This window comes from Perissodus microlepis, chromosome 22 (genome assembly GCF_051167445.1).
Source record: "Perissodus microlepis isolate ML-2025 ecotype Zambia chromosome 22, ASM5116744v1, whole genome shotgun sequence".
Lineage (NCBI taxonomy): Eukaryota > Metazoa > Chordata > Actinopteri > Cichliformes > Cichlidae > Perissodus > Perissodus microlepis.
The window spans coordinates 13461111-13481482 of NC_140481.1; the positions used below are offsets into that span (position 1 = coordinate 13461111).

The 20372-nt window shown below is 42.7% G+C and overlaps 3 protein-coding genes and 1 long non-coding RNA gene across 6 annotated transcripts in view; 3 read left to right on the forward strand and 1 right to left on the reverse strand.

The window, feature by feature from the left end:
* The window catches only part of hoxa3a (homeobox A3a), a 31234-nt gene extending 28297 nt beyond the window's left edge, over positions 1-2937 (forward strand). For all 3 annotated transcript variants that reach the window (XM_084918695.1, XM_084918694.1, XM_084918696.1), the window contains one exon: positions 1166-2937. In XM_084918695.1, the coding sequence (XP_084774821.1) occupies positions 1166-1959 (794 nt within the window). In that variant the 3' untranslated portion in view covers positions 1960-2937. The remainder of the gene's footprint in view (positions 1-1165) is intronic.
* LOC146362678 (uncharacterized) lies at positions 2739-4839 on the reverse strand. Its single transcript, XR_014799172.1, has 2 exons — positions 4576-4839; positions 2739-3444 (listed from the first exon to the last, which is right to left on the reverse strand). It is a non-coding gene; the product is annotated as an uncharacterized LOC146362678 (long non-coding RNA).
* On the forward strand, positions 4762-8668 carry LOC146362679 (homeobox protein Hox-A2a). The gene is made up of 2 exons (XM_084918697.1): positions 4762-6869; positions 7489-8668. Exons 1-2 carry the CDS (start codon positions 6506-6508, stop codon positions 8199-8201), a joined length of 1077 nt encoding a protein of 358 aa, XP_084774823.1. The 5' UTR covers positions 4762-6505; the 3' UTR covers positions 8202-8668.
* Positions 8669-12117: 3449 nt separating this feature from the next.
* On the forward strand, positions 12118-14230 carry hoxa1a (homeobox A1a). Its single transcript, XM_084919349.1, has 2 exons — positions 12118-12740; positions 13132-14230. Exons 1-2 carry the CDS (start codon positions 12134-12136, stop codon positions 13500-13502), a joined length of 978 nt encoding a protein of 325 aa, XP_084775475.1. The 5' UTR covers positions 12118-12133; the 3' UTR covers positions 13503-14230.
* The last annotated feature ends 6142 nt before the right edge of the window (positions 14231-20372 follow it).

The window sequence follows — 20372 nt, forward strand, 5'->3', positions numbered from 1 at the left end:
TTACGCTGTTAAGAAGTCTTCATGACGTATACAACATATAAAAGCCCAAGCTTTATAAACAACTTTGGAAAGTCCTTTACATTTTACGCAGATACTAATTCCAGATACCTCTTTGTTCACTGGACAACTCAGGCCGGATCGGGTGGATCAGGACTCTGTTTTTTTTTTTGTTTTTGTTTAGTTAAAATGCAAAGCAGACGGGTTTCAGCCTGAATTGTGCTTGGAAGGGTGTGTTAATGAGTTCGAAGAACGGCCAGTATTTATCATGAAAAGAATTTATACGCACCTGTTACTCACGTAGGAAAGATGCATAGTGCTTGACACATACGTTACAGTTAGCATCTTGCATGACCTAAACTAAGTGGCCTTTTGAAAATCAAGTCGTCAAAAAAGTAAAACTAAACCGATCTGGTAATAATCGTGTGATTCTAAGGCATTACGTCAAATCCACGTGATCACTTATTTCTCATCCATAACATAACACAATGGACCAGATTATGTCATCCTGCATTGCTATTACTTTAGATTTGGGCGAAAGGCAGTGATAGTTATTAAATGTTGGCCGCCTGCCATAACAGTAAGTAGACTAGCACCTTGCAATTCTGCAGCCAAGATCCAGCCTCTTAAGCTTATCAGTGAGGGCAAGGCGAACTGTTTTATATACACCCTGAGGAATGCATAATGCTTGTGTTTGCATTATGTGTGAGCTACCCTGCAACTATGGGGGGAAATGAGGGTCAAGATGTTTTAGTAGTAAACCTGAGGTTACCTGATTCCATATCAGATACTGAGCCATTATTGTCCAGTTGCACTTTTTGCTTTGCAGTCTGTGAAGCTGTGCATGTGACTAGCTGGCTCATGGAGCCTTGATGATAACTCCTGTGATTTGCCATAGGGGAGTGGGTTTATTAGAAATATTGAGATGTTTGGAACATATGCACATACGCACGTTATTACTGTTACTGATCATTATGATACATGTTTAAGTGGGCAAACTTATTTAGTAAAATCCCCAGTCAACACCACCGCCCCCTCCTGATCGCAGAGTTTGCTAACAGCTATGTGTTGTCACATGATGTCGCCTTCACTCTCCTGTCTTTGCCTCTGTACCTCTCTCTGTATAACGAATTACTGACTGACATCCTCCTCTCCTTCATCCTGACAGTGGAGAGTTGCCCCGGAGACAAAAGCCCTCCGGGGTCAGCAGCGTCAAAGCGGGCCCGGACAGCTTACACTAGCGCTCAGCTTGTGGAATTGGAGAAAGAGTTCCACTTTAACCGGTACCTCTGCAGACCCCGGAGGGTAGAGATGGCGAACCTGCTCAACCTCACAGAGAGACAGATCAAAATCTGGTTCCAGAACCGCAGGATGAAATACAAGAAGGATCAGAAAGGCGTCGGAATGATGCCTTCTCCCGGTGGACAGTCCCCGCGCAGTCCCGTGGGTCCAGCTTCCGGTGCTGGCGGTGTGGGAGGCGGATACCTCAACTCTATGCATTCTCTCGTAAACAGTGTTCCGTATGAATCCCAGTCGCCGAATTCTTACAGTAAACCTCATCAAAACGCATACGGTATGCCTACGTCATACCCCCCTCCTTTAAACAACTCCCTCAACAACTGCCCGCCCTCCCAGAAGAGGTATCCCGGGAACGACTCTGCCACGCCCGAGTATGACGCGCATCCCCTCCAAGGCAATGGCAGTTACGGGACGCACATGCAAGGCAGCCCTGTTTATGTCGGCGGAGGTTACATTGACTCAATGCCCAGTTCTGGGGCCTCTGTTTTCGGTCTGGCCCACCTTACGCACCCACCGTCCGCAAACATGGAGTATAATGGAGCAATCACAATGGGTAACAGTCAGCATCACGGAGTGTGTGATCCAACACCGACGTACACAGACCTAACGCCGCACTACTCTCAGGGAAGAATCCAGGAAGCGCCCAAACTGACGCATCTGTAGCAGTGGCGCTGCCTGGATCACTCCGCCCATTGTCTTATCCACCTCCAGACATATTACTGCTTTGTTTATGCGCCTCCTCACGGCTCCCACAATCTCTCTGCTTTTGTTTATGTTCCCTATAGTTTTTTCCCCTTTTTTATTTTTTTTGGTGTGTGAAGTAGCGTAGGAAAAATAATCACGACTTGCTTGAATTTGCTCGTGTCATTGTCTCACAGAGACCTTTATCTGGGCTGTAGGCGGGAGGGGAGGGGAGGGAGGGGGGCGCAGTATATGCATAGACTTATTTAATCTTTTTTTAATGTTTTCTAATCAAAAACTCAAACAGGGTATTATGAACACATGTTATCCATTTTCAATGTGAATTTGTCCGTCCTCTTATTTATCCGCAATTGAAGAATTATGTTTTCTCTCTCTCTCTTGTTTTTTTTTTTTTTGCATTTTGCATTTTGTTGCACTTATGTGTAAGCGTCCTTCAAGAGCCACGAGTTGGGATTAAGAGGGAAAATACGTTTTCAGAAGCAAGGGTCATAAGCTTACAGGCAACCCCTCCCCCTTGCTTGTGTTTTGTTCCATTTTTTGGACTTTCTAATGTTATTTATTTTGTTTGGTGTGAAAGATGAAAGAGTCCTTTAGTATTATTTGACACCCCCTCCATCCTTGTGTGGGTAGAAGGTTGGTGGAAAATTTGCGTCTCGGCCCTTTTTCAGCCCATACATGTTAGTCTGTATTAGCTCCTCAGCAGCAAAAAACCCATGTTCCTGTTAGAGGCTATGTTTCCATTTTTTTCTTCTTCGAAGGAGGTGTTTTATTTTTCTCAGCGAATGTAAAAGTCAATCAGTCATGCAATAAGGGTGGAAAAGAAGGACATATTACGTTAGCTGTTTCTTTATTGAAGTAATAAGAAACAAACTTTTTTTTCGATGTCATACATTCCATGCTGCTCCAGTTAGAACAAATAAATAAAAGAATTGAAATATACCGAAAGCATAGCCTTCGATTTTAATTTAGACTTGGCTGAAGCATTTCACACGATCACAAATCACGAAGTGGACTAAAAAGTATGAATATACATCTTTAGGTTTCTCTGCAATAAAATGGAGGTGAAAAAAAATCTAATCAGTTTCCAAATATATAGTCAGGCAAATAGACGTAAAAGAAAAGAAACAAAAATGTTTTAACAATAACAAATCATAGAGTAGCCTATCACACATATAAAGTGGCAATATATTTCTATTTTTTCATACAACATAACGTGGAATATTGGCCATAAATATTATCCAATAACATGCAGGCAAATATTGGCAGATATAGTAAAAATGCGTAATAAACGATGCATTCTTTTTTGTTTTATTTTATTTTATTTTATTTTCCTCCCCTTCACTTGATTCGAGGTGAAGAAAACTCCAGGGTGGCCCTCTCCCCTCCTCTCATCTGCGTGGGCACATCCATAATAATAAAAATGTCACCGGGGCCCTTCTGGAGAATCTGCAAGAAGACAACAAGCTAAATGAGAAATCGTTTAAAAAATAATCCGCTGATATTTTCAGTCAGTCAAATGCGGTCAGAGAGGATACAGTCTGAACTAGAATCATAACGCGGCTTATTGGTCTCATTATTCTACAGATTTGCAGATGCCAGAGTGGTAAAGCCAGCTCGGTACGAAGCAGCTCCGTTGTGAAGATGGCTACAACAAAAGGAATTATCAATTTAAAAGTTGTTTTTTTTTTCAAAGACAGGACATTATATTCGTTTTTTTAAAATTAAAAAGGTGCTACAAGAATTACTGTTAGTATTATCATTTTAATATCTGTCTTAGAATTTTTGCAGGCATTTTCAGTATTTATAAATTTCCAGTATACAACAGAGACACAGCTGGAGCTAAAAGACTACACTTTGGGTGTGCAATTAACTAAATGTGGACAGTGTATACATCATTATGTTTAACATGCTCCTTTTATTTCGAAACCAATGTTTACAAGCCTAGTTTTTTCTACACTTGCTACATTATTTGCTCTCTTTAATTTTGCACTAAATAATAATAATAATAATAATAATAATTATTATTATTAGAATTTCAGGCCAAACTGATTGATTTAAGTGGGCATGAACATTACTGGCCCTGACATATGGCTAGCAGGCGAAACTAGAACAATTGAACCATGGTGTGTCACTGCAAAAAAAAAAAAAAGCTGATGGATTGAGTATTTCTGCATCCAACACAGCCACACACGCACAGACATCCACGCACACGCGTGCACGCGCTTTAACAACAAGGCAAAGATTTAACCCATAGTTAGCACGCTGATATAGTTTTAAGTGAAAGAGAAGACTTGGGCATCTTACATCCGTGGGAAAGTGGTTCTAAATCAGTCCTGCTATAAAGATAAGTGTGTAGGACAGGCTGGGGTCCACTAAAATGCAGCCACCCACTCCTTTTCTTTCACACAAAGCCTGTGCGTAATTCCCCCGAAAAAAGTCATCCGTCTTTGCCCCTAGCAACTCCGTCCGTCACCCCGCTTTCTCACATGCTACTTAAACGAAAAGTGAATGTAGTTTAAAACGCATTGAGAATTCAAAGATAAAAGCCAGGTGAACACGCTGCTTCGCCCTACTCACCGCTGGCGCGTTACCGCCTCCTCATAAAAAAGGAAATGGTGGCATCTCGTGTAGCTGGATTCGTATTTATCTTTAAAAATATCCCTCCAGCGACAGCTAGACTATGTCTGTGAACAGAAACTGGTTCTAATCTGAGGGGCCAGTGTTTCTCACCGGCTTCCTGCCTGCATTTGATCCGGCAGAGAGTTAGAAGCCTTAAATGTGTTGTGAGGGCACCGAGCTGTCAGACCTTTTGGCGAGTAAGATTGATCGCGCGCAGGCTTCCAGGACTCTTTGTTTGGTATATAAGCAACAAACTGAGAGAAGCCTACCACTTCTCTTCTTCCATCTCCTACTCACCGAGCCACTTTTTTAAAAATGAAAATACGGTATGTGCTGCCTAACGAAAAAAATATCACAAACGTGGTTTTCACAGATTATTCTGGAAGAGGCATGAAACCAAACACGACGGGGAAGGGCAATTCAATAACATTTCCATCCGCATAATAACGCTGCAAATGGATTCGTTGTAAGTGGTCGATTGTAACTGTGTTTTCTTCATTGCAATTTCAGGTAGAAATGATAATGGGAATACAATGAGAGGCTTTCTCAGCACTGTAACCAGTGCCCTTCCAGTAAATCCAGGCTTAGCCCGTGGAGTGGCTTCCTGCTTAATATGAAAAAGGAACCGTTTCAAAGATGTGCGAAGGCAGTAATTATGGTAGATTTTAGTTATCGAAAATTGTGACCAACACCAACAATGATAATAAAAGAAAAAGCTCCTGTGGGCTTACTATAATATTTGTTAGTAGCTGCACGCACACGAGCGTGCATGACCTCGTTATAATACCTTTTTTTGTGGAATAAACGAAACTGCCATGTGCCTTAACATCATATCTGTCAAGTCAGCATAAAAAGTCTATAATAGTAATAATAATAATCATAATAATAACAAAAATAACACTGTTTGTGAACGCATATGCATAACACATGCTTGTGTGTCCCTGCGCAAATTTCTGCACAATAGCTGTAAATGTTCAACCACTGTTATGGGTTGGTGAAATGGTCTGAACGTGCCATATCTGTCAGTATTAACTTTATGGATGGGCCTTTTTATTGCAACACATGCCAGCGGATGCACTGCATATGTCATTATTATGAAACCTTTTAAGAATCACATTCATCCTGGTGTCCACACTCACCTCACAGTGAACAGACTTCATTGTTGTGGTTTGTTTCTGTCGAGAAATCTCAAAATCAGTTTTGAGCGTTTCATTTTTTTTCCACCTCTGAAGGCTGACTCTTGATTGTATGAATAGCTGGGCTACTGGCGTGAAGTGTGTGTGTGTGTGTGTGTGTGTGTGTGTGTGTGTGTGTGTGTGTGTGTGTGTGTGTGTGTGTGCGTGCGTGCGCGCGGTGTGTGGTGGGGGCGTTCTCCACTGACATCCTCAAACAATACGAGAAAGACGAGAAAGAGGAGTGCACGAATCCGCGCACCCAGGCTGTGCTCTTTCCCTGTAATAGTGAGCGCGTCAGCCATTCTTAAAAAACACATTTTGTAGCTTAGTGGAGTGGACTGCAGGGCGAGAGGAGGATAAACTCAGCAGACAAAGATGTAAATATAAACAGTCGTCCCCCCAGCTGAGCGAGGCGTTCTTCACCAGAGTTTTGGATCAATCAGGCAGACAGTGGCTTCTTTTGATTAAACCCCAAATTGTCATTGGGCAGAGGTAATCATGTGACAGGCAATTCGGTCCAATTTCAACCTTGTCTCCATGAATTCAATAGTTTAATAGCAGCTCGGTCCCCATACGGCCGTAATCAGTGAAATAGAAAAAAAACACCACAAGGAGATTTTTTTGATGATTTTTTTAATTTTTCGTCATCACTGAGCTGCAACATTTTTTAAGAAATACGCGTGCAAACTTTCCTCGGCTCTCAGGGAGAGGAGATGAATTACGAATTCGAGCGAGAGAGCGGTTTTATCAATAGTCAGCCGTCGCTTGCTGAGTGCCTGACATCTTTCCCCCCTGTCGCTGATTCATTTCAAAGTTCATCAATCAAGAGCTCGACGCTTTCACGCCCGACACTGATTCCTCCTCCCTTTGAGCAGACCATTCCCAGCCTCAACCCGGGCAGCCATCCGCGGCATGGCCGGCCTAGACACAGCCCCGACGGATGTAGCCCGCTGCCTACCGCCTCCTTACCCCCGGAGTACCCATGGATGCGGGAGAAGAAAGCCTCCAAGAGGAACCACCTGCCGACTTCCACTGCTACTACCATCTCCAACGGACCCGTGTGCTTCTCTCCGAAAGGTGGGTTATTTCAAAGCAGAAAGAGCTGCTGTGATCTATCTTCACTCTCTGGTGCTAAATTGAAGACCTGCAAAGGCCCTTCCTCAAAACAACAAATAGGCTTTAAGTCGGTTCATTGTGGCAGATTTATGGTTGTTGCTTTGCAGTTATTGTGTGTGAAGCAATAAAAGGAAGCGAAAAAAAGTTTGGGTAAAGTTTGGTGATGTAAGATGATTTATTCCCCTAGCCGAGGCAGAGTTTTGATGTGTGACAGTAATGAAGAGTGATGGAGTGCCTTTGCCGAGGAGGGCAGCTGGAGCATTCATTAGTATCCCACACCAGCCTGGACCTCACTGCTTCTAAAGTGCACTGAGTTTAGTTCACGCTCACGCTGAGCCTTATTTTATCTATAAAACAATCTGATGAAGATCTTTACAGAGCGACGATTTTTTTAGGGGGGTGGTGAACGCTGTATAAGTTTGGTTCAGTATAGCTCCAGCGGCCATTTTGCTGCAGCGTGCTGTGAGCCACTCTCTGGTGGACTGTGATAGCCATAACGTTAGATTTATGAGCAGCAGGGTTATGTAACTGCTGGGTCCTGCGTTTTTAATCCCATGCTACTGTGCCGCTTATTTTCTAGGCTCGCCTGAGATCGTGGAGAGCGGTGGGGGAGGAGGGGGCTCCCGTCGGCTGAGAACAGCGTACACTAACACACAGCTGCTGGAGCTGGAGAAGGAGTTCCACTTCAACAAGTATCTGTGCCGGCCCAGGAGGGTGGAAATAGCGGCCCTGCTGGACCTGACCGAGAGGCAGGTTAAAGTCTGGTTCCAAAACCGACGCATGAAGCACAAGCGGCAGACCCAGAGCAAGGAGAACCACAACGGGGACGGCAAGGGGCTGAGCGCCGAGGACGGCATTCACAGCGAGGAAGAGGACGAGGCCCCCCAGTACGAGCAGAGCGGGGCCCTGCTGGAAAGAGATACCTGCTCCTTTCAAAACAACACACAGCAGCTCCACAATGGAGAGTCGATGAGCTTTGCTGCTGCGCCGCTGAACAGCAATGACAAAAATCTGAAACATTTTCCCAACCCGTCACCCACTGTTCCGGGCTGCATGTCAACAATGGGCCCCGGCTCGGCATCTGGCCCGGACAATGGCGACAGTCCCCCGGCCCTGGATGTTTCTTTACACGATTTTCAACCTTTCTCCTCGGATTCCTGCCTGCAGCTCTCCGATGCAGCCTCGCCGAGCTTGTCAGAGTCTCTGGACAGCCCCGTGGACATTTCTACGGACAGTTTCTATTTTTTCTCGGAGTCTCTAACTACAATCGACTTGCAGCATCTGAACTATTAACTAGAATCAATCAAATAACCTTTTTCCCTTCTTTCTTTCGGGACAATAAATATCAGGCTACAACAACATTAACCCCGATGTTATTTGTATATTCGGCACATTTATTCTGTTGATATTTGACTTGACGATTAATACAAGGTAAGGATGAGATTAAATCACTGAAGCAGCTTAAACGTGGCTTGTAATTACCATAACAACTTGTTCTCTTGGAATGGAAATTATGAGTGTTTGTGAATAATTATACAATATTAGGCCTATGGAACCTGGTCATTTTTATTTTTGTATAGCTTCCAATGTCTTGGATATTTTTGTTAGAATACAATTAACTTGCTACAATCTTCTTTTTTCTGGTGTTTGAGTGATTTATCATCCATTTTCCAGACTTTTCTTTTCTTTTTTTCTTTTTCTTTTTGCTTGAATTATTCATGTAGAAAAATATACAAAATAAAAACAATTTTTAAGAAGTAGGACATGGAGAGATAGAGACGTTATGCAAATTTAACAACAGGTTGGCAATGAATATAAATAGGCTAGACTTCGACGTGTCGTTGAAGGCACACACGGTGTAATTTTTTTTTTCCTAGGACTAAAATTTCTTTGAAAAGTTTGCCGAACCATAAAAAAATTAAATCAGTTTCCTGAAATCTTAAAACTTTGGAGGTTACACTTTTTTTTTAAGTCAAATGACGTATAATTGTACACAAACTGAAAAAAAACCACTGCAAAATTGCAGCATTTCTTTAAATCTTTTGGATAATTCGCATTTACACTTAAGCATAAAAAGATGGTTTTACACTGTTTGATTAAGCACCAACACAGATTATTTTTATTTTCCCCTTCAAACTATTTTGCAGAGAGAGAGAGTGGGAGAGGGGAAAAAGCAGCAAATATGGCAACACGAATCTAGGCATGACAGAGCTCTTAACATTGTATGCATGTTGCAGGCAAATACGCGAGCCATGTTTGCCTTCAGGAGCTCATAAATCACTCCGTGGCATGAATGAGACGGACATTAAGGAGACCAATTGTGGCGTAATGTGCACAAATAAAACCCCACTTACATTTTCATATGGGACTCCCCAATTCCTGGGCTAAAAGGGGCTGATTCTCTGCATGCGTTTGGTAATAATTCATTTTTATAGCTTGTTTAAACACGGCTCTGGCTCGGCGACAGCAGCAGCGGTAGCAGCCTGCTCAGGTTATGAGTTGCACACTTTCCCTCGTGTGTTAAAAGTAGACTAAACTCAAAACAGACTACTCGTGGACTAAATGCGATTCATCAGATAAATAATTACCAGTAAGAGCCTGCTTGCTGCATTGAACAAGGTCGGCCATCACGGCGTACTTTATTAAGAAAGTATCTGTACTTTGGGGGGATTTTACAATCACTTTTGCACTTGTTTTAAAGGGCTTATAAAGTGTCTTGTTGTGCTGTATTGCACCTGATTTCACTTTGGGAAACAGTTATGAGCTCAACTAAAAAAAAAGTTATAGTCCACTTAAACAGGTTTATCTGCAACATGCTTAAAAAGAAAGAAGGAAAGAAGGGAAAAGCCGCATAGGCCAGCCTGCCTGCACGGATCGATCCAGAAACTCATCTACACGCGCGACATTCAGAGGCTCCAACGTTTATCGAATAATCTGGAAGCCATAAGCAGCTCATTGACTGGCTGGACATTAGTCTTACTGAGCAAGTGGTCTGTGTTTGAGTTTAAGGAGGAGGAGAGGAGGGGATGTATGGGTAAAAGCGGGGGCAGATCTTGCACTCCTGCACTCTGACTAACCACAGGGCCAGTTTAACCAAATCATTCCAAGAGAGCGCGCCTTGTCTGCGCACATGCGTTCACACACAAAGAGCCAAGAAAGCTCCGAGGCCTGGCGAAGTTTCCATAATCAGGCAAGACAAGATCCACTGCGCCCACTCACTACTTTTTCACAGGCAGCTGGGAAGACAGAGGAAAGTGAGGGGGGGTGGTGGGTGGAGGGTATTGACCCTACTCCCCCCTCCCTCCAACTGGTGGGAAGTTTGCACCTCTTATCTTTTAAACACTTTGAAGTATCATCGTTATGCGATTATCGGTATGCATTTCTATTTCATTTGTCATACTAGTGGTAGAAGCATCCACATCATTTACTTGTGTTAAAATTCATAAAATCAGACTACATTCAAATTCTTAACTAGAACAACGTCAGTGAATGAACACCTCCAAAAAAGTAACTGTGTGGTATTGCTGCATAACATCGCACATTATTGCACGATCCTTATTATTAACAACGAGTAAGCATCATCTGAATGATGTGCTTGTCCACGTGGGGCGCCTTTACACACTGTTGTATTATTTAATTAAAAGTGAGGCGTAAACAGTGGGCTCCAGTAGTCCCCTCTGACATGTAGTGGAGTCAAAGCAGCGCAAAGAATTGTAAATAATTGATACAGTGACAAAAACACCAGCTGTCTTTGATCCATAACCACCGCTGCGTAAAGTGTTCCCTGGAATGTATAGCGATAAAATATCTCCAAGAATACGATCATATATTTTCTCTAGAGGTTAAAAACATTTCGAGATTTCGAGTGCATGACCACATGCGACCTTTGGGGGCGCTCATCCCTCCGTGTGAGCCTCTCTCACTCGCTCCCTCCCTCCCTTCTTCCCGCTTCATTCCTTTTGCTTCCTCAGTGAGAGGTTGGGCATCTGCTGCCGCTGCCGCCAGTCTCCCACGCATAAGCTCTACCCCTTCTCAACGCCGCTTGTCGTGGGCATTAATTTCGCCAACAGCTTTATTTGATGAACTTAACAGGATAATCAGCCCACACTTGCACCTCGGGCTATGTGGATGCATTAGCTCCACGACTGGCCTGGCGTTATGAGATCATTTGATCCCTATACATGCATAATGAATACATGTGGGAGTGAAATCAGGGTGGATAGCAGACCCTATGACCGGAGCAGAGGGTGGAAAGAAATTAATACCACATCATCTTAATGTTCTATGTGTTGTCTTGTCGCTTCATCACCTGTGACCTCCCGGCAAAGCGAGCAGTCATATACGTCTAATGCGACCTTGATGGGGAAACAAAGTTGTGCAAAATAAAAAGGCGGTCTGTGACGGGAGATTTCGTTTTCTGTCTTTTGCTTCCCTTCACCGTCACTCTGTAACAATATTTCTCTCAATGTTCACGCGTGAAGTTAAACATTTCGCAAGGGAATGTGACATTAATAGCCCACAGATAGCCCGTGGCAGTGACACGCACCCATCCATCCACCCATCCATCCAACTAGAAGATAATGACACCGTTATACACATGAAATCGTAACTGTTATGCGCACGTGTCACCACACACACACACACACACACACACACACACACACACACACACACACACACACACACACACACACACACACACACACCTATTCTCGTCTCTGTTCCAAAAATACCTACCTGAGGTCAGAGTGCTAGGTCGTCCTCATGGCGAGGGTGCAGAGGGACAAACGTTAATCTCTGTCTGTGGTCGTGGAAGAGCGCACAGTGGAGCTTAGAAGAAACAGTTTTAACAGTGGCCCCGCTCTTCATGCGACCCCGAAGCTGTCCACCGCTGTCTGCCTCGCAGCTCATTGTTTGCTCGGCCAATACATTAGTGGCGACGCGCGTCACCTTGATCGACGAGTGCTTGGAATTTAAATAGCCCCTCAAACACCAATCTGTCACCGGCTAAAGGGATAAGGACAAGTACCTCACTGGCTGACCCGGGCCCACGTGACAGAACCCGTTCATTGATATCGGCCCGTGCGACCCCCTCCCTTCTCTGATAAGACCTAGTATAGGTAAAGATTGGCACGGTCACTCGGGGTAAGAGGGGAGAAAGGAAGACATCAGGGGGTTGTCTGTGCAGAGGACGGTCCCTCGTTCCTGTTAGAAAAAATGCTACAATGAGCAGTTTCTTAGACTACACGGTGATGAGCGGGGAAGGTGGCTCATGCACTGTTAGGGCTTTTCACTCGGACCACGGGATTACAACTTTCCAGTCGTGCGGGGCCACTGTTAACAACTGCGGGGTGGATGACCATTTCATGGTGAGCAGAGCTTCTCCTGACTGCGTCTCTCACCAGACGGGGTCGTACCAGTCTAATGCCAGCTCTCTAAGTCTCCCCTATGGGGCCCACCCGGCCTGCAGCTCCAACTATGGACCCCAAAGTTTCTGCACTACATATAACCACCATGCCCTCGCCCAGGAAGTAGACACCGCAGCTGCGTTCCCTCAGTGCGGCCCACTGATGTACTCTGGTAACATTTCCTCCTCCATGGTTTCTCAGCATCGCCATGGTTACAGTGCCGCCCCCCTGGGTCAACTGCAGTATAGCCACACTGCCTACAGCGGCGGGCACGAGCAAGCGCCCCCTTATCCAGGGTGTTCAAACCCGCTGTCACCTCTGCATGCAGCTCATCTGGAGGCTTGCTGTTCACCTCTGTCTGAGGGCGCATCGTCTGCACAGACTTTTGACTGGATGAAAGTTAAGAGGAATCCACCAAAAACAGGTTGGTGCCAAGTATAGTGGGTGAAAGTGCGGGTGCACAAAAATGCTGTCTTATAAATGATCCAAAATCTTTAAACTGGGAAGTTTTTCAAAAAAATAAAATAAGCACACGAAACACCAATATATGAACTTAACTTTTAATGTAGTACTTTAGATCCTTTCATTTTAACGTAATCCACCTGTGTGATAACACATGTGTTGTATAATATTTGAATCTCTTCTAAGGCCCTTGTTGGATGTTTTTTCGAGTAGCTAATGCTATTTGGCTCGTACCTAAAAGTTGAGCCTTGTTGCACAGACACAGTATAGTCTCAAGGCATATGTGTACTCTGATCAGAGAAGAAAAAAACCCTCTTCTTCAGAGTTACAGTGATTTGTTTTCCTCTTTGCAGGGAGGTCTGGTGAGTATGGTTATGCTGGTCAGCCGAATACGGTCCGGACCAACTTCACAACCAAACAGCTGACGGAACTAGAGAAGGAATTCCACTTCAACAAGTACCTGACCCGGGCGCGCCGTGTAGAAATTGCAGCCGCGCTGCAACTGAATGAGACTCAGGTGAAAATTTGGTTCCAGAACCGGAGGATGAAGCAGAAAAAGCGAGAGAAAGAAGGGCTGCTGCCAGCCAAACTTACATCCTCAGACAGCAGTCAGGAGAAAATGGACGATGCAGCATCCGAGAAATCTATCTCAGCCCCATCTACTCCTTCTCCCACATCCTCCACTGTGTCTTCCACGGGGGCTGATCCTTTCGCCTCCAACTGAGGGTCAAGTGACCCCTTTACTTCTATGGGTCAAGGCGGCCTGTGTATACCAAATTCCATACAAGTGTATCAAAGGCAAAAATTTGTTAATGGATGACAGTTGTGCCCATACATGATGTGAACAATGCACTATTGGGGAACTCACGGACCACTTCTGGACCTATTCGTTTTATATTGTGTGTTGTGTTTGCAAGATCTATCGCCTTGCCGCCCTAAAAAACAAAGTGCATTGGTTAAAATCTGTCCATTCGCTTTTGAAATTGCAATTCGCCACAATTATGCTGTGCAAGGGACACTCAGCGCCATCTTTAAGTCTGCCTCTGAAGAGGCAAGTGTCACAAATCTGCACTCACAAATACCTCAGATTTGCCAAACTTGTGCACCCCAGCCAGTCTGATTGCACCGGATGCCATCAATTAGGCATCACACAATCAACGAGATAACCTCGGTTATCAAATCGTTAATGAGTACACTGTTCCAGTAGCCACTTAAACACTGTCTTTTCTGTGTTTCAGGTCTGTGTGTGTCAACTGTTTGTCTGTTGCGTGAGGTTTGCATGATGCGTAATGCTTTCATGTATTATTAGTGAGGAGCTGAGTTTTATCAGTTGCAGAATCGGTCATTTTATGGCTTTGTACGTTTGAAGCTTTAACCTGCTAGCTGTTAAATCGAGTGAAGCACACAACTGTTTGGTCCAGAGAGACGTTTACGGGTCAATCATGTGTATTAAAGTGCGTTTACCTCTAAAGTTTTTTTCCTATGTGTCATTTCTAAGGGGAAGAGTGTGCTGCAGACTTTTGATTCGTTGTCATATCAAATGCTAGGGTTAAAATTTTCCTAAACCCAGCAGACAGAAAAGCAAACCTATGTTCATTTCCAACCCCCTGAGAAGCTGCACGCGTCTGCTTGACTCAACCCCAAAGTCTCTAAATGTATGCAGCCATGCGCGCCACTGTCCCCGGGGTAAAGATTTACTGGCATAAGAAAGGCATGTTTATCCAGGGCAAAGATGAGAGCGAGGACGTCAGCGTCATCTGTGATGACAACCTTATCGAGCACTTGGCTTATTGAAGGGACAAAAAGAAACTATTGATTAAAACATCGAGGTTAGGCTATTGACAAGCATGGTGCCCCCGCTGGTCCTGTCACCCCCCCCACCACCACCACAAGTTACACGGCGGTGTCATCATCCCCACCTGATGACAAACCGAACTGTGACAACTTGCAGCATCGCATGTCATAATTGTGTGTGCACAACACTGCTTTGACCAGAGTATTTATATTTCAAGCTTATGTCAGCTGTCAGAGAAAGAGAGAGACAGACTCATCTTATTTAAAAATATGCTATTTGGTCGTTTGAGTTTTAATCTGATATCGATTATGTTGCTTTGGAAAATAAACTCATGCTATGAGTGCAATAAACGACCCGTGCAATGATGCATTTTAAGTGGGAGCAAAACTGGATGCATTTTTTTTAAACCGCTCTATTCAAGCTAACCTATATCCCCATTTTCAAACTAAAAGAGGGTTTTTTGGTTCTTTTGTTGCTTTAATTCCTGGTGTGCACGATGCGAGGCCATCGTACCATAAAAGGGCAAAGAAGCGCCAAAAGAGCCATGATTAATGAGCAACATTCTCCTTTACCTTCGGATCCACCTGCGGGAGCTGCTATATTTGAGCTGCAGGGACCTGCTGAGGCAGCAGCGCAGACTACTCTGTCCAATTCAGCCCTAACAAACACGGAGAAGGAGCGTAAGTTACGTGGACAATCTGTCTTTTATTCGTCTATTTATTGTCGGCAGGCGGTGCGTCGCGTTTTCCTACAGAGGACAAAGGATGTTTTGTGTAAAACCTAACAAGGTTATTTTGGTAACTACAGGTACCCTCATTTTGCTTTTCGAGAAGTTGTTTCGGTATAAATAATCCGTACACAGACTTGTTGCTCGGGGCCTGCTTTGGAGACCAGTCTAATCGAGAACAGAAGGGCTGGAGGGAAAATCTCGAACCTCTGGAAATATTCATTTTATTTTTATTATCAAAAAAAAAATAATAGATTTCCCAAAACCGCATACAAGCGTTCAGTATTCATTTAAATGAACGCTAATGACAGCCCCCCACCCCCCACCCCTTTCCAGGATTTTAACTGGAGATCGCAAAGAAACATATAACACTAAATTAAAAAGTAGTTAGTTACAGTGCCTTATTATACGCGCAATTCTGCTTTTTTGTTAAATGGCTTAGGCGAACACATTTTTTTAAATAAATATGTTATTATTGATACTGAGAAGGTTTAGAGGAAAAGGTCGAATCACTAAACAAATAATATTTCTGATCTACTATTTATAAGATAGAAATACACATTTCACTTGCAATTTATGAAACACCAAAACTTGCAACGGACTTTAGATTAATGTCTTATTTACCTTAAATTTATTTTCTTTCTTTATTTACTATGTGTTCCAAAATAATGTACGGAGGGTTTTAATAAGTATGTCTAATGTCGTTTAGTTGCCGTTTTTAAAAACTGTCTTACTCAGATTTTCCACGGTGATTCTTTACGTTTGACCTCCATTTATTTTACCTAAAAATATTTTTGTTTTGGGTGAAAAGTGTGACTTTAGTGCTAAAATTAGAACACAAAGTTAATCTCAAGTTTATGTCGTAAGTTAATGGTGAAGAAACTTTACTTTTTATATACTTTTTGTCTTACTCGATTTACCTCCATGTCGTCACTGAAAGAAAAGTATCTATGTTAAAGCAGACCTTTAAATCCCTTCAAGGACCCTTGGGTGTCCCTGGACCCCAGTTTTTAGGTTCTCTGAAGCTCCCTATACGACCCCGTGCGCTCTAGAAGCCATGCAGAGTGGGGGGAAACACTGGAAAAAAAGGGTCAATCCTCGGTCACGGTTTGACTTTTGTTGTCACAGCACCACCCAAAGCTAAACAACAGTTTACTGGGTAAACAAGCACCTTAACAATGCATTCACAGTTCAACTACGACGGCCTGTTTGACCAAAACACTTTCAGACTCCGTGTTAAACTGTTAAAAAATGACCTGAGCGCGGTGAGATAGGGCGATTTCACTGGTCCGACCGTCAGAATCCAGCACTGCGCGGCTGATGTTTCCCATTAAGGACCTGAGATAAACACGTGGACGATGACAGACGTTTAACTCAAACCATTAGGGCTTTGGTGCGGATGACTAAAGGTTTAAAGCTTATGACTTAACAAACTGATGCAGGAATTGGATTCCTGTTACAATTCAAAGTGACTGAAACAGACGTCTTGTATGCGACCAAGAATATTTGTGCCAGTATACTGAGTTAATTACAGCATTATTTTTAGCTTTTCAAATAACAGTAGAAACAAAAATAAGTTTGAATTTCAACTGAAATATCTGGCGTGTCTTCCTAACTACATAAACGCAAATTTTAAATTTATTTTTGTGAAAACTGCGAAGCAAACAAAAAATAAATAAGTAAATAAATAAAAATAAATTTAAACGAATATGAAGAGGCACTTGGGAAATACTATCATTGCAAAAAATAATCCACCAATTGTGAAAAAGATTAACTTATTGTATAATTAAATTAAACCATAACATTTAAAAAAGAGATAGAATAATAGAATAATAAAATGTTATTAATATCAACTCAAACATTCACCAATATTTAAATTTAAAGTGAATTTGGAAAACAAGGAAGAAGCCCTCCAAAGTCTACATAAGAAAGAAATGATAAACTTCTAAAGCAAACTGCATGACAACAATAATAATAAAGTGTCTACGTTTTTATTCAGTTTCAAATCAAAGTAAAATTAATTATTTTACTATATTTTAACCGAATTAAAATATTTGAAAGATATTTTTCTATTTTATTTTGAAATATGCATTTTTTCTGTTTTGTTTACGTTTTCTTCTCTCACTAACAATAACTGTATTAATGGCCTTCTACTGCAGCATATTGAGAGCGATTCTTAATTAGTGATTAGTGTGTATTTTAGACTGTTTCGGCAACCAATTAAACACTTCGGATTTTTTAAAAATGTTTTACATTTTCATACTGCAAATAAATTATGAAACAGACCATTTCTAAAAGGTGATTTAGTTTAAAAGCTCAAGTACACTGCCTGGTGGTGACTGACAAATACTTTTGAAATACTTGTTGAAGCTTTCACTTTACATTATATTGTTGCATAAAAAATAATTTGTGGCGGTGTCTTTCCTCCTGCATGATTTATGAGAGCCAAAAGAGAAGCAGTTGATGAAAAAAGACCCACAGGCTACAAACCTGAGAGCAAACAAATCTGTACGTCTATACACACATATCTGCCTGGAAACACAGTACTGCATATACGAAATCTAAATGTGACAGTTTGAAAGCATTAAGGAATGATTTTGCACGTGCAAGCACATATGCACACACACACACACACACACACACACACACACACACACACACACACACGCAAACACAAACGAAAAATGGAAATATAACTCCAAAGATTGCATCTCTACTTAGTCTTAAAAGACTATTAATTTATGATAAACCTGATAAAATCGGGAAAATAGAGGAATGGGGTTTCAAAATAAGCACACTATAGAAAGTTCAAAATCTGGGTCATTACACCATCCATTGCAAATTTTAATTGGACACTGATATCAAAATTTGTTGCTCGAAACCTTTGTAATTAAGTTCCATTCCTCCAGTGTGTCAGAGAAACTGCTGAGTAGCCTATGCAAATACAAGGTGAAGGCAGATAACTGCAGAAATAATTGTCATGTCCTCACACTCTGCAAAGTTCATTTGCTTTTTTTTTTTTCACATTTTTACAATGTGTTTGTGTGTGTGTGTGCGTATATGTGTGTGAGTGAGAGTGGGTGCATGTGGTTGTGCACCTGCATGCACACATAAAAGACATTATAGAATCAGGAAATTAAAAAGAGTAAACATCAGCTAGGCATTGCAAACAATGATGCGGGGATGTGACCACAAACAGTAATATTCTTTTCAAGGTCAGTGAAGATGATTGCAGAGCTTTACATATGAATGAAATAAGCAGACTGTGCTATTACATATTCAAGCAAGTTTGTCGAGTTTGTTTATGGTCAGCTGTGGCATTATACAGTGCATAAACACACACACACACACACACGCGCACAGGGCACAACAGAGTAAAAAACAAATGAAGAAAAGCAGAGAGCCTCTCTCAGACATAAAGTGTTGGAAACCCAGAGAGACTGAGAGACAGAGAGACAGAAGTCACTCATCAGGGTAGTCGAGGTATTGGCACGTCTGCGCTCATTGACCACTCCCCTGGTGTGATTGGCAGCCAAAATGAATTCCTCCATCGACAGATGTGCATCTCCATGTGCCGATAAAGGGACGGAGCCGATGGAGGGATTGACAGAATGATGGTGGAAGAGAAGGAGGGGAACAAGAAGAGAGGTGACATCATGTGGTTAGTAACAGTCTGTCATGCCAGGCATGTTAGACCATGGTCGCTAGGGTAGTTTAGGGAAGGCAGAATGTGTATTGTAATGATTAGAGGTAGGAAAAGTAGAGGTTACATGAGTAACAAAGGCTGGGGAAAGTGGTGCACAGCCACATCTTGACAACAGAACTCACCTCAAAGAGATGTCTGCAGTTTTCGCTGAGCCCCTTTTGTTTGATGAAGCACTCCTACTTCGAGTGCCAAATGGCGTTATACAAAGAGATATGAAAAGAGAAGAGCACAGCTAGGATACTTCAGCAGGTCTGAGGCCCACAGGAGGAGTGAGGACTAGCTAGTAGTCTAGAGACAGTGGTCCATCCATCACACAAGTCCTGACCCCAGGTTGACCTCAGCATGGCAGCCAATGAGGCACCCCCAAACCCCCTAAAGAAAGCCCCCCACCACATATACGCACACACTTATCTAGACATACACACACATTCAGACACACACACAAAAATAGGAGATCGGGTGTCACCGAGGAGCCTTGATGCTCTTTGTGTTGGCCATCATCTCTTCCCAGAATCCTTTGTTTTAAACATGACTAATGTGAGTACCAACACCTGACAGACAGGCTGTTCATCCTGTCTGTCTCTCCCTTTTTCTCTCTCACACTCCCTTTCAAAGGGGAGTGCGAGAGAACACACACACACACACACACACACACACACACACACACACACACACACACACACACACACACACACACACACACACACACACACACTTCAGATCAAACAGGAATAACCACAGAGAAACATTCTGGCTGAAAACTGTCAGCAGTTAGAGTAACTGTGTGTCTTACAAATAAGAGACTTGGCTCAAGGACAGTCATGCCGAATGTACAAAATATTAGGTCCTTTAAAAATTAAGTACAGAGGTTTATTTAGTCTACAGAATAGTTGAAAATGTACATAAATATAGACCATGGAGAACCATAGACCACGAGTTCTCACACTAGTCATCTTCAAAATCTTTTGACGTCATACAATTAAAGGAAGATTGTGACACTACTCTGCTGACAAAATCTGTCCACAGATAGAGAGATATGTTAACACCTGCCAAATAGTCAAAGCTGCCTTTGTGGTGGATCCCACTACAGTTGGTCTGACTGCATTTTGCCATAACGCCAAAGCATTTCAGTAAGGTTGAGGTCTGGACTTTGACTGTACCTTTGAAACACCTTAACTCTTGTTTTCTTTAGTAATTCTGTTGATTTGCTGCTGTGCTCGGGATCATAGTCCTTTTGCACAACCTAATTTGGACCCAACTTTAGCTCTCAGATAGATAGCCTCACATTTGACTCTAGAATATTACAAATGCTACTCTAGCATAAAGATGGATTCATGCTCGACACGATAACGACAAGGTACCCTGC

Excerpts from the sequence above, each read along its gene's own strand:
- LOC146362679 (XM_084918697.1), top strand. The coding sequence starts at position 6,506 with ATGAATTACGAATTCGAGCGAGAGAGCGGTTTTATCAATAGTCAGCCG. Across the intron at positions 6,870-7,488 it reads CGTGTGCTTCTCTCCGAAAG|GCTCGCCTGAGATCGTGGAG; the intron begins GTGGGTTATTTC and ends CTTATTTTCTAG.
- hoxa1a (XM_084919349.1), top strand. The coding sequence starts at position 12,134 with ATGAGCAGTTTCTTAGACTACACGGTGATGAGCGGGGAAGGTGGCTCA. Across the intron at positions 12,741-13,131 it reads GAGGAATCCACCAAAAACAG|GGAGGTCTGGTGAGTATGGT; the intron begins GTTGGTGCCAAG and ends TCCTCTTTGCAG.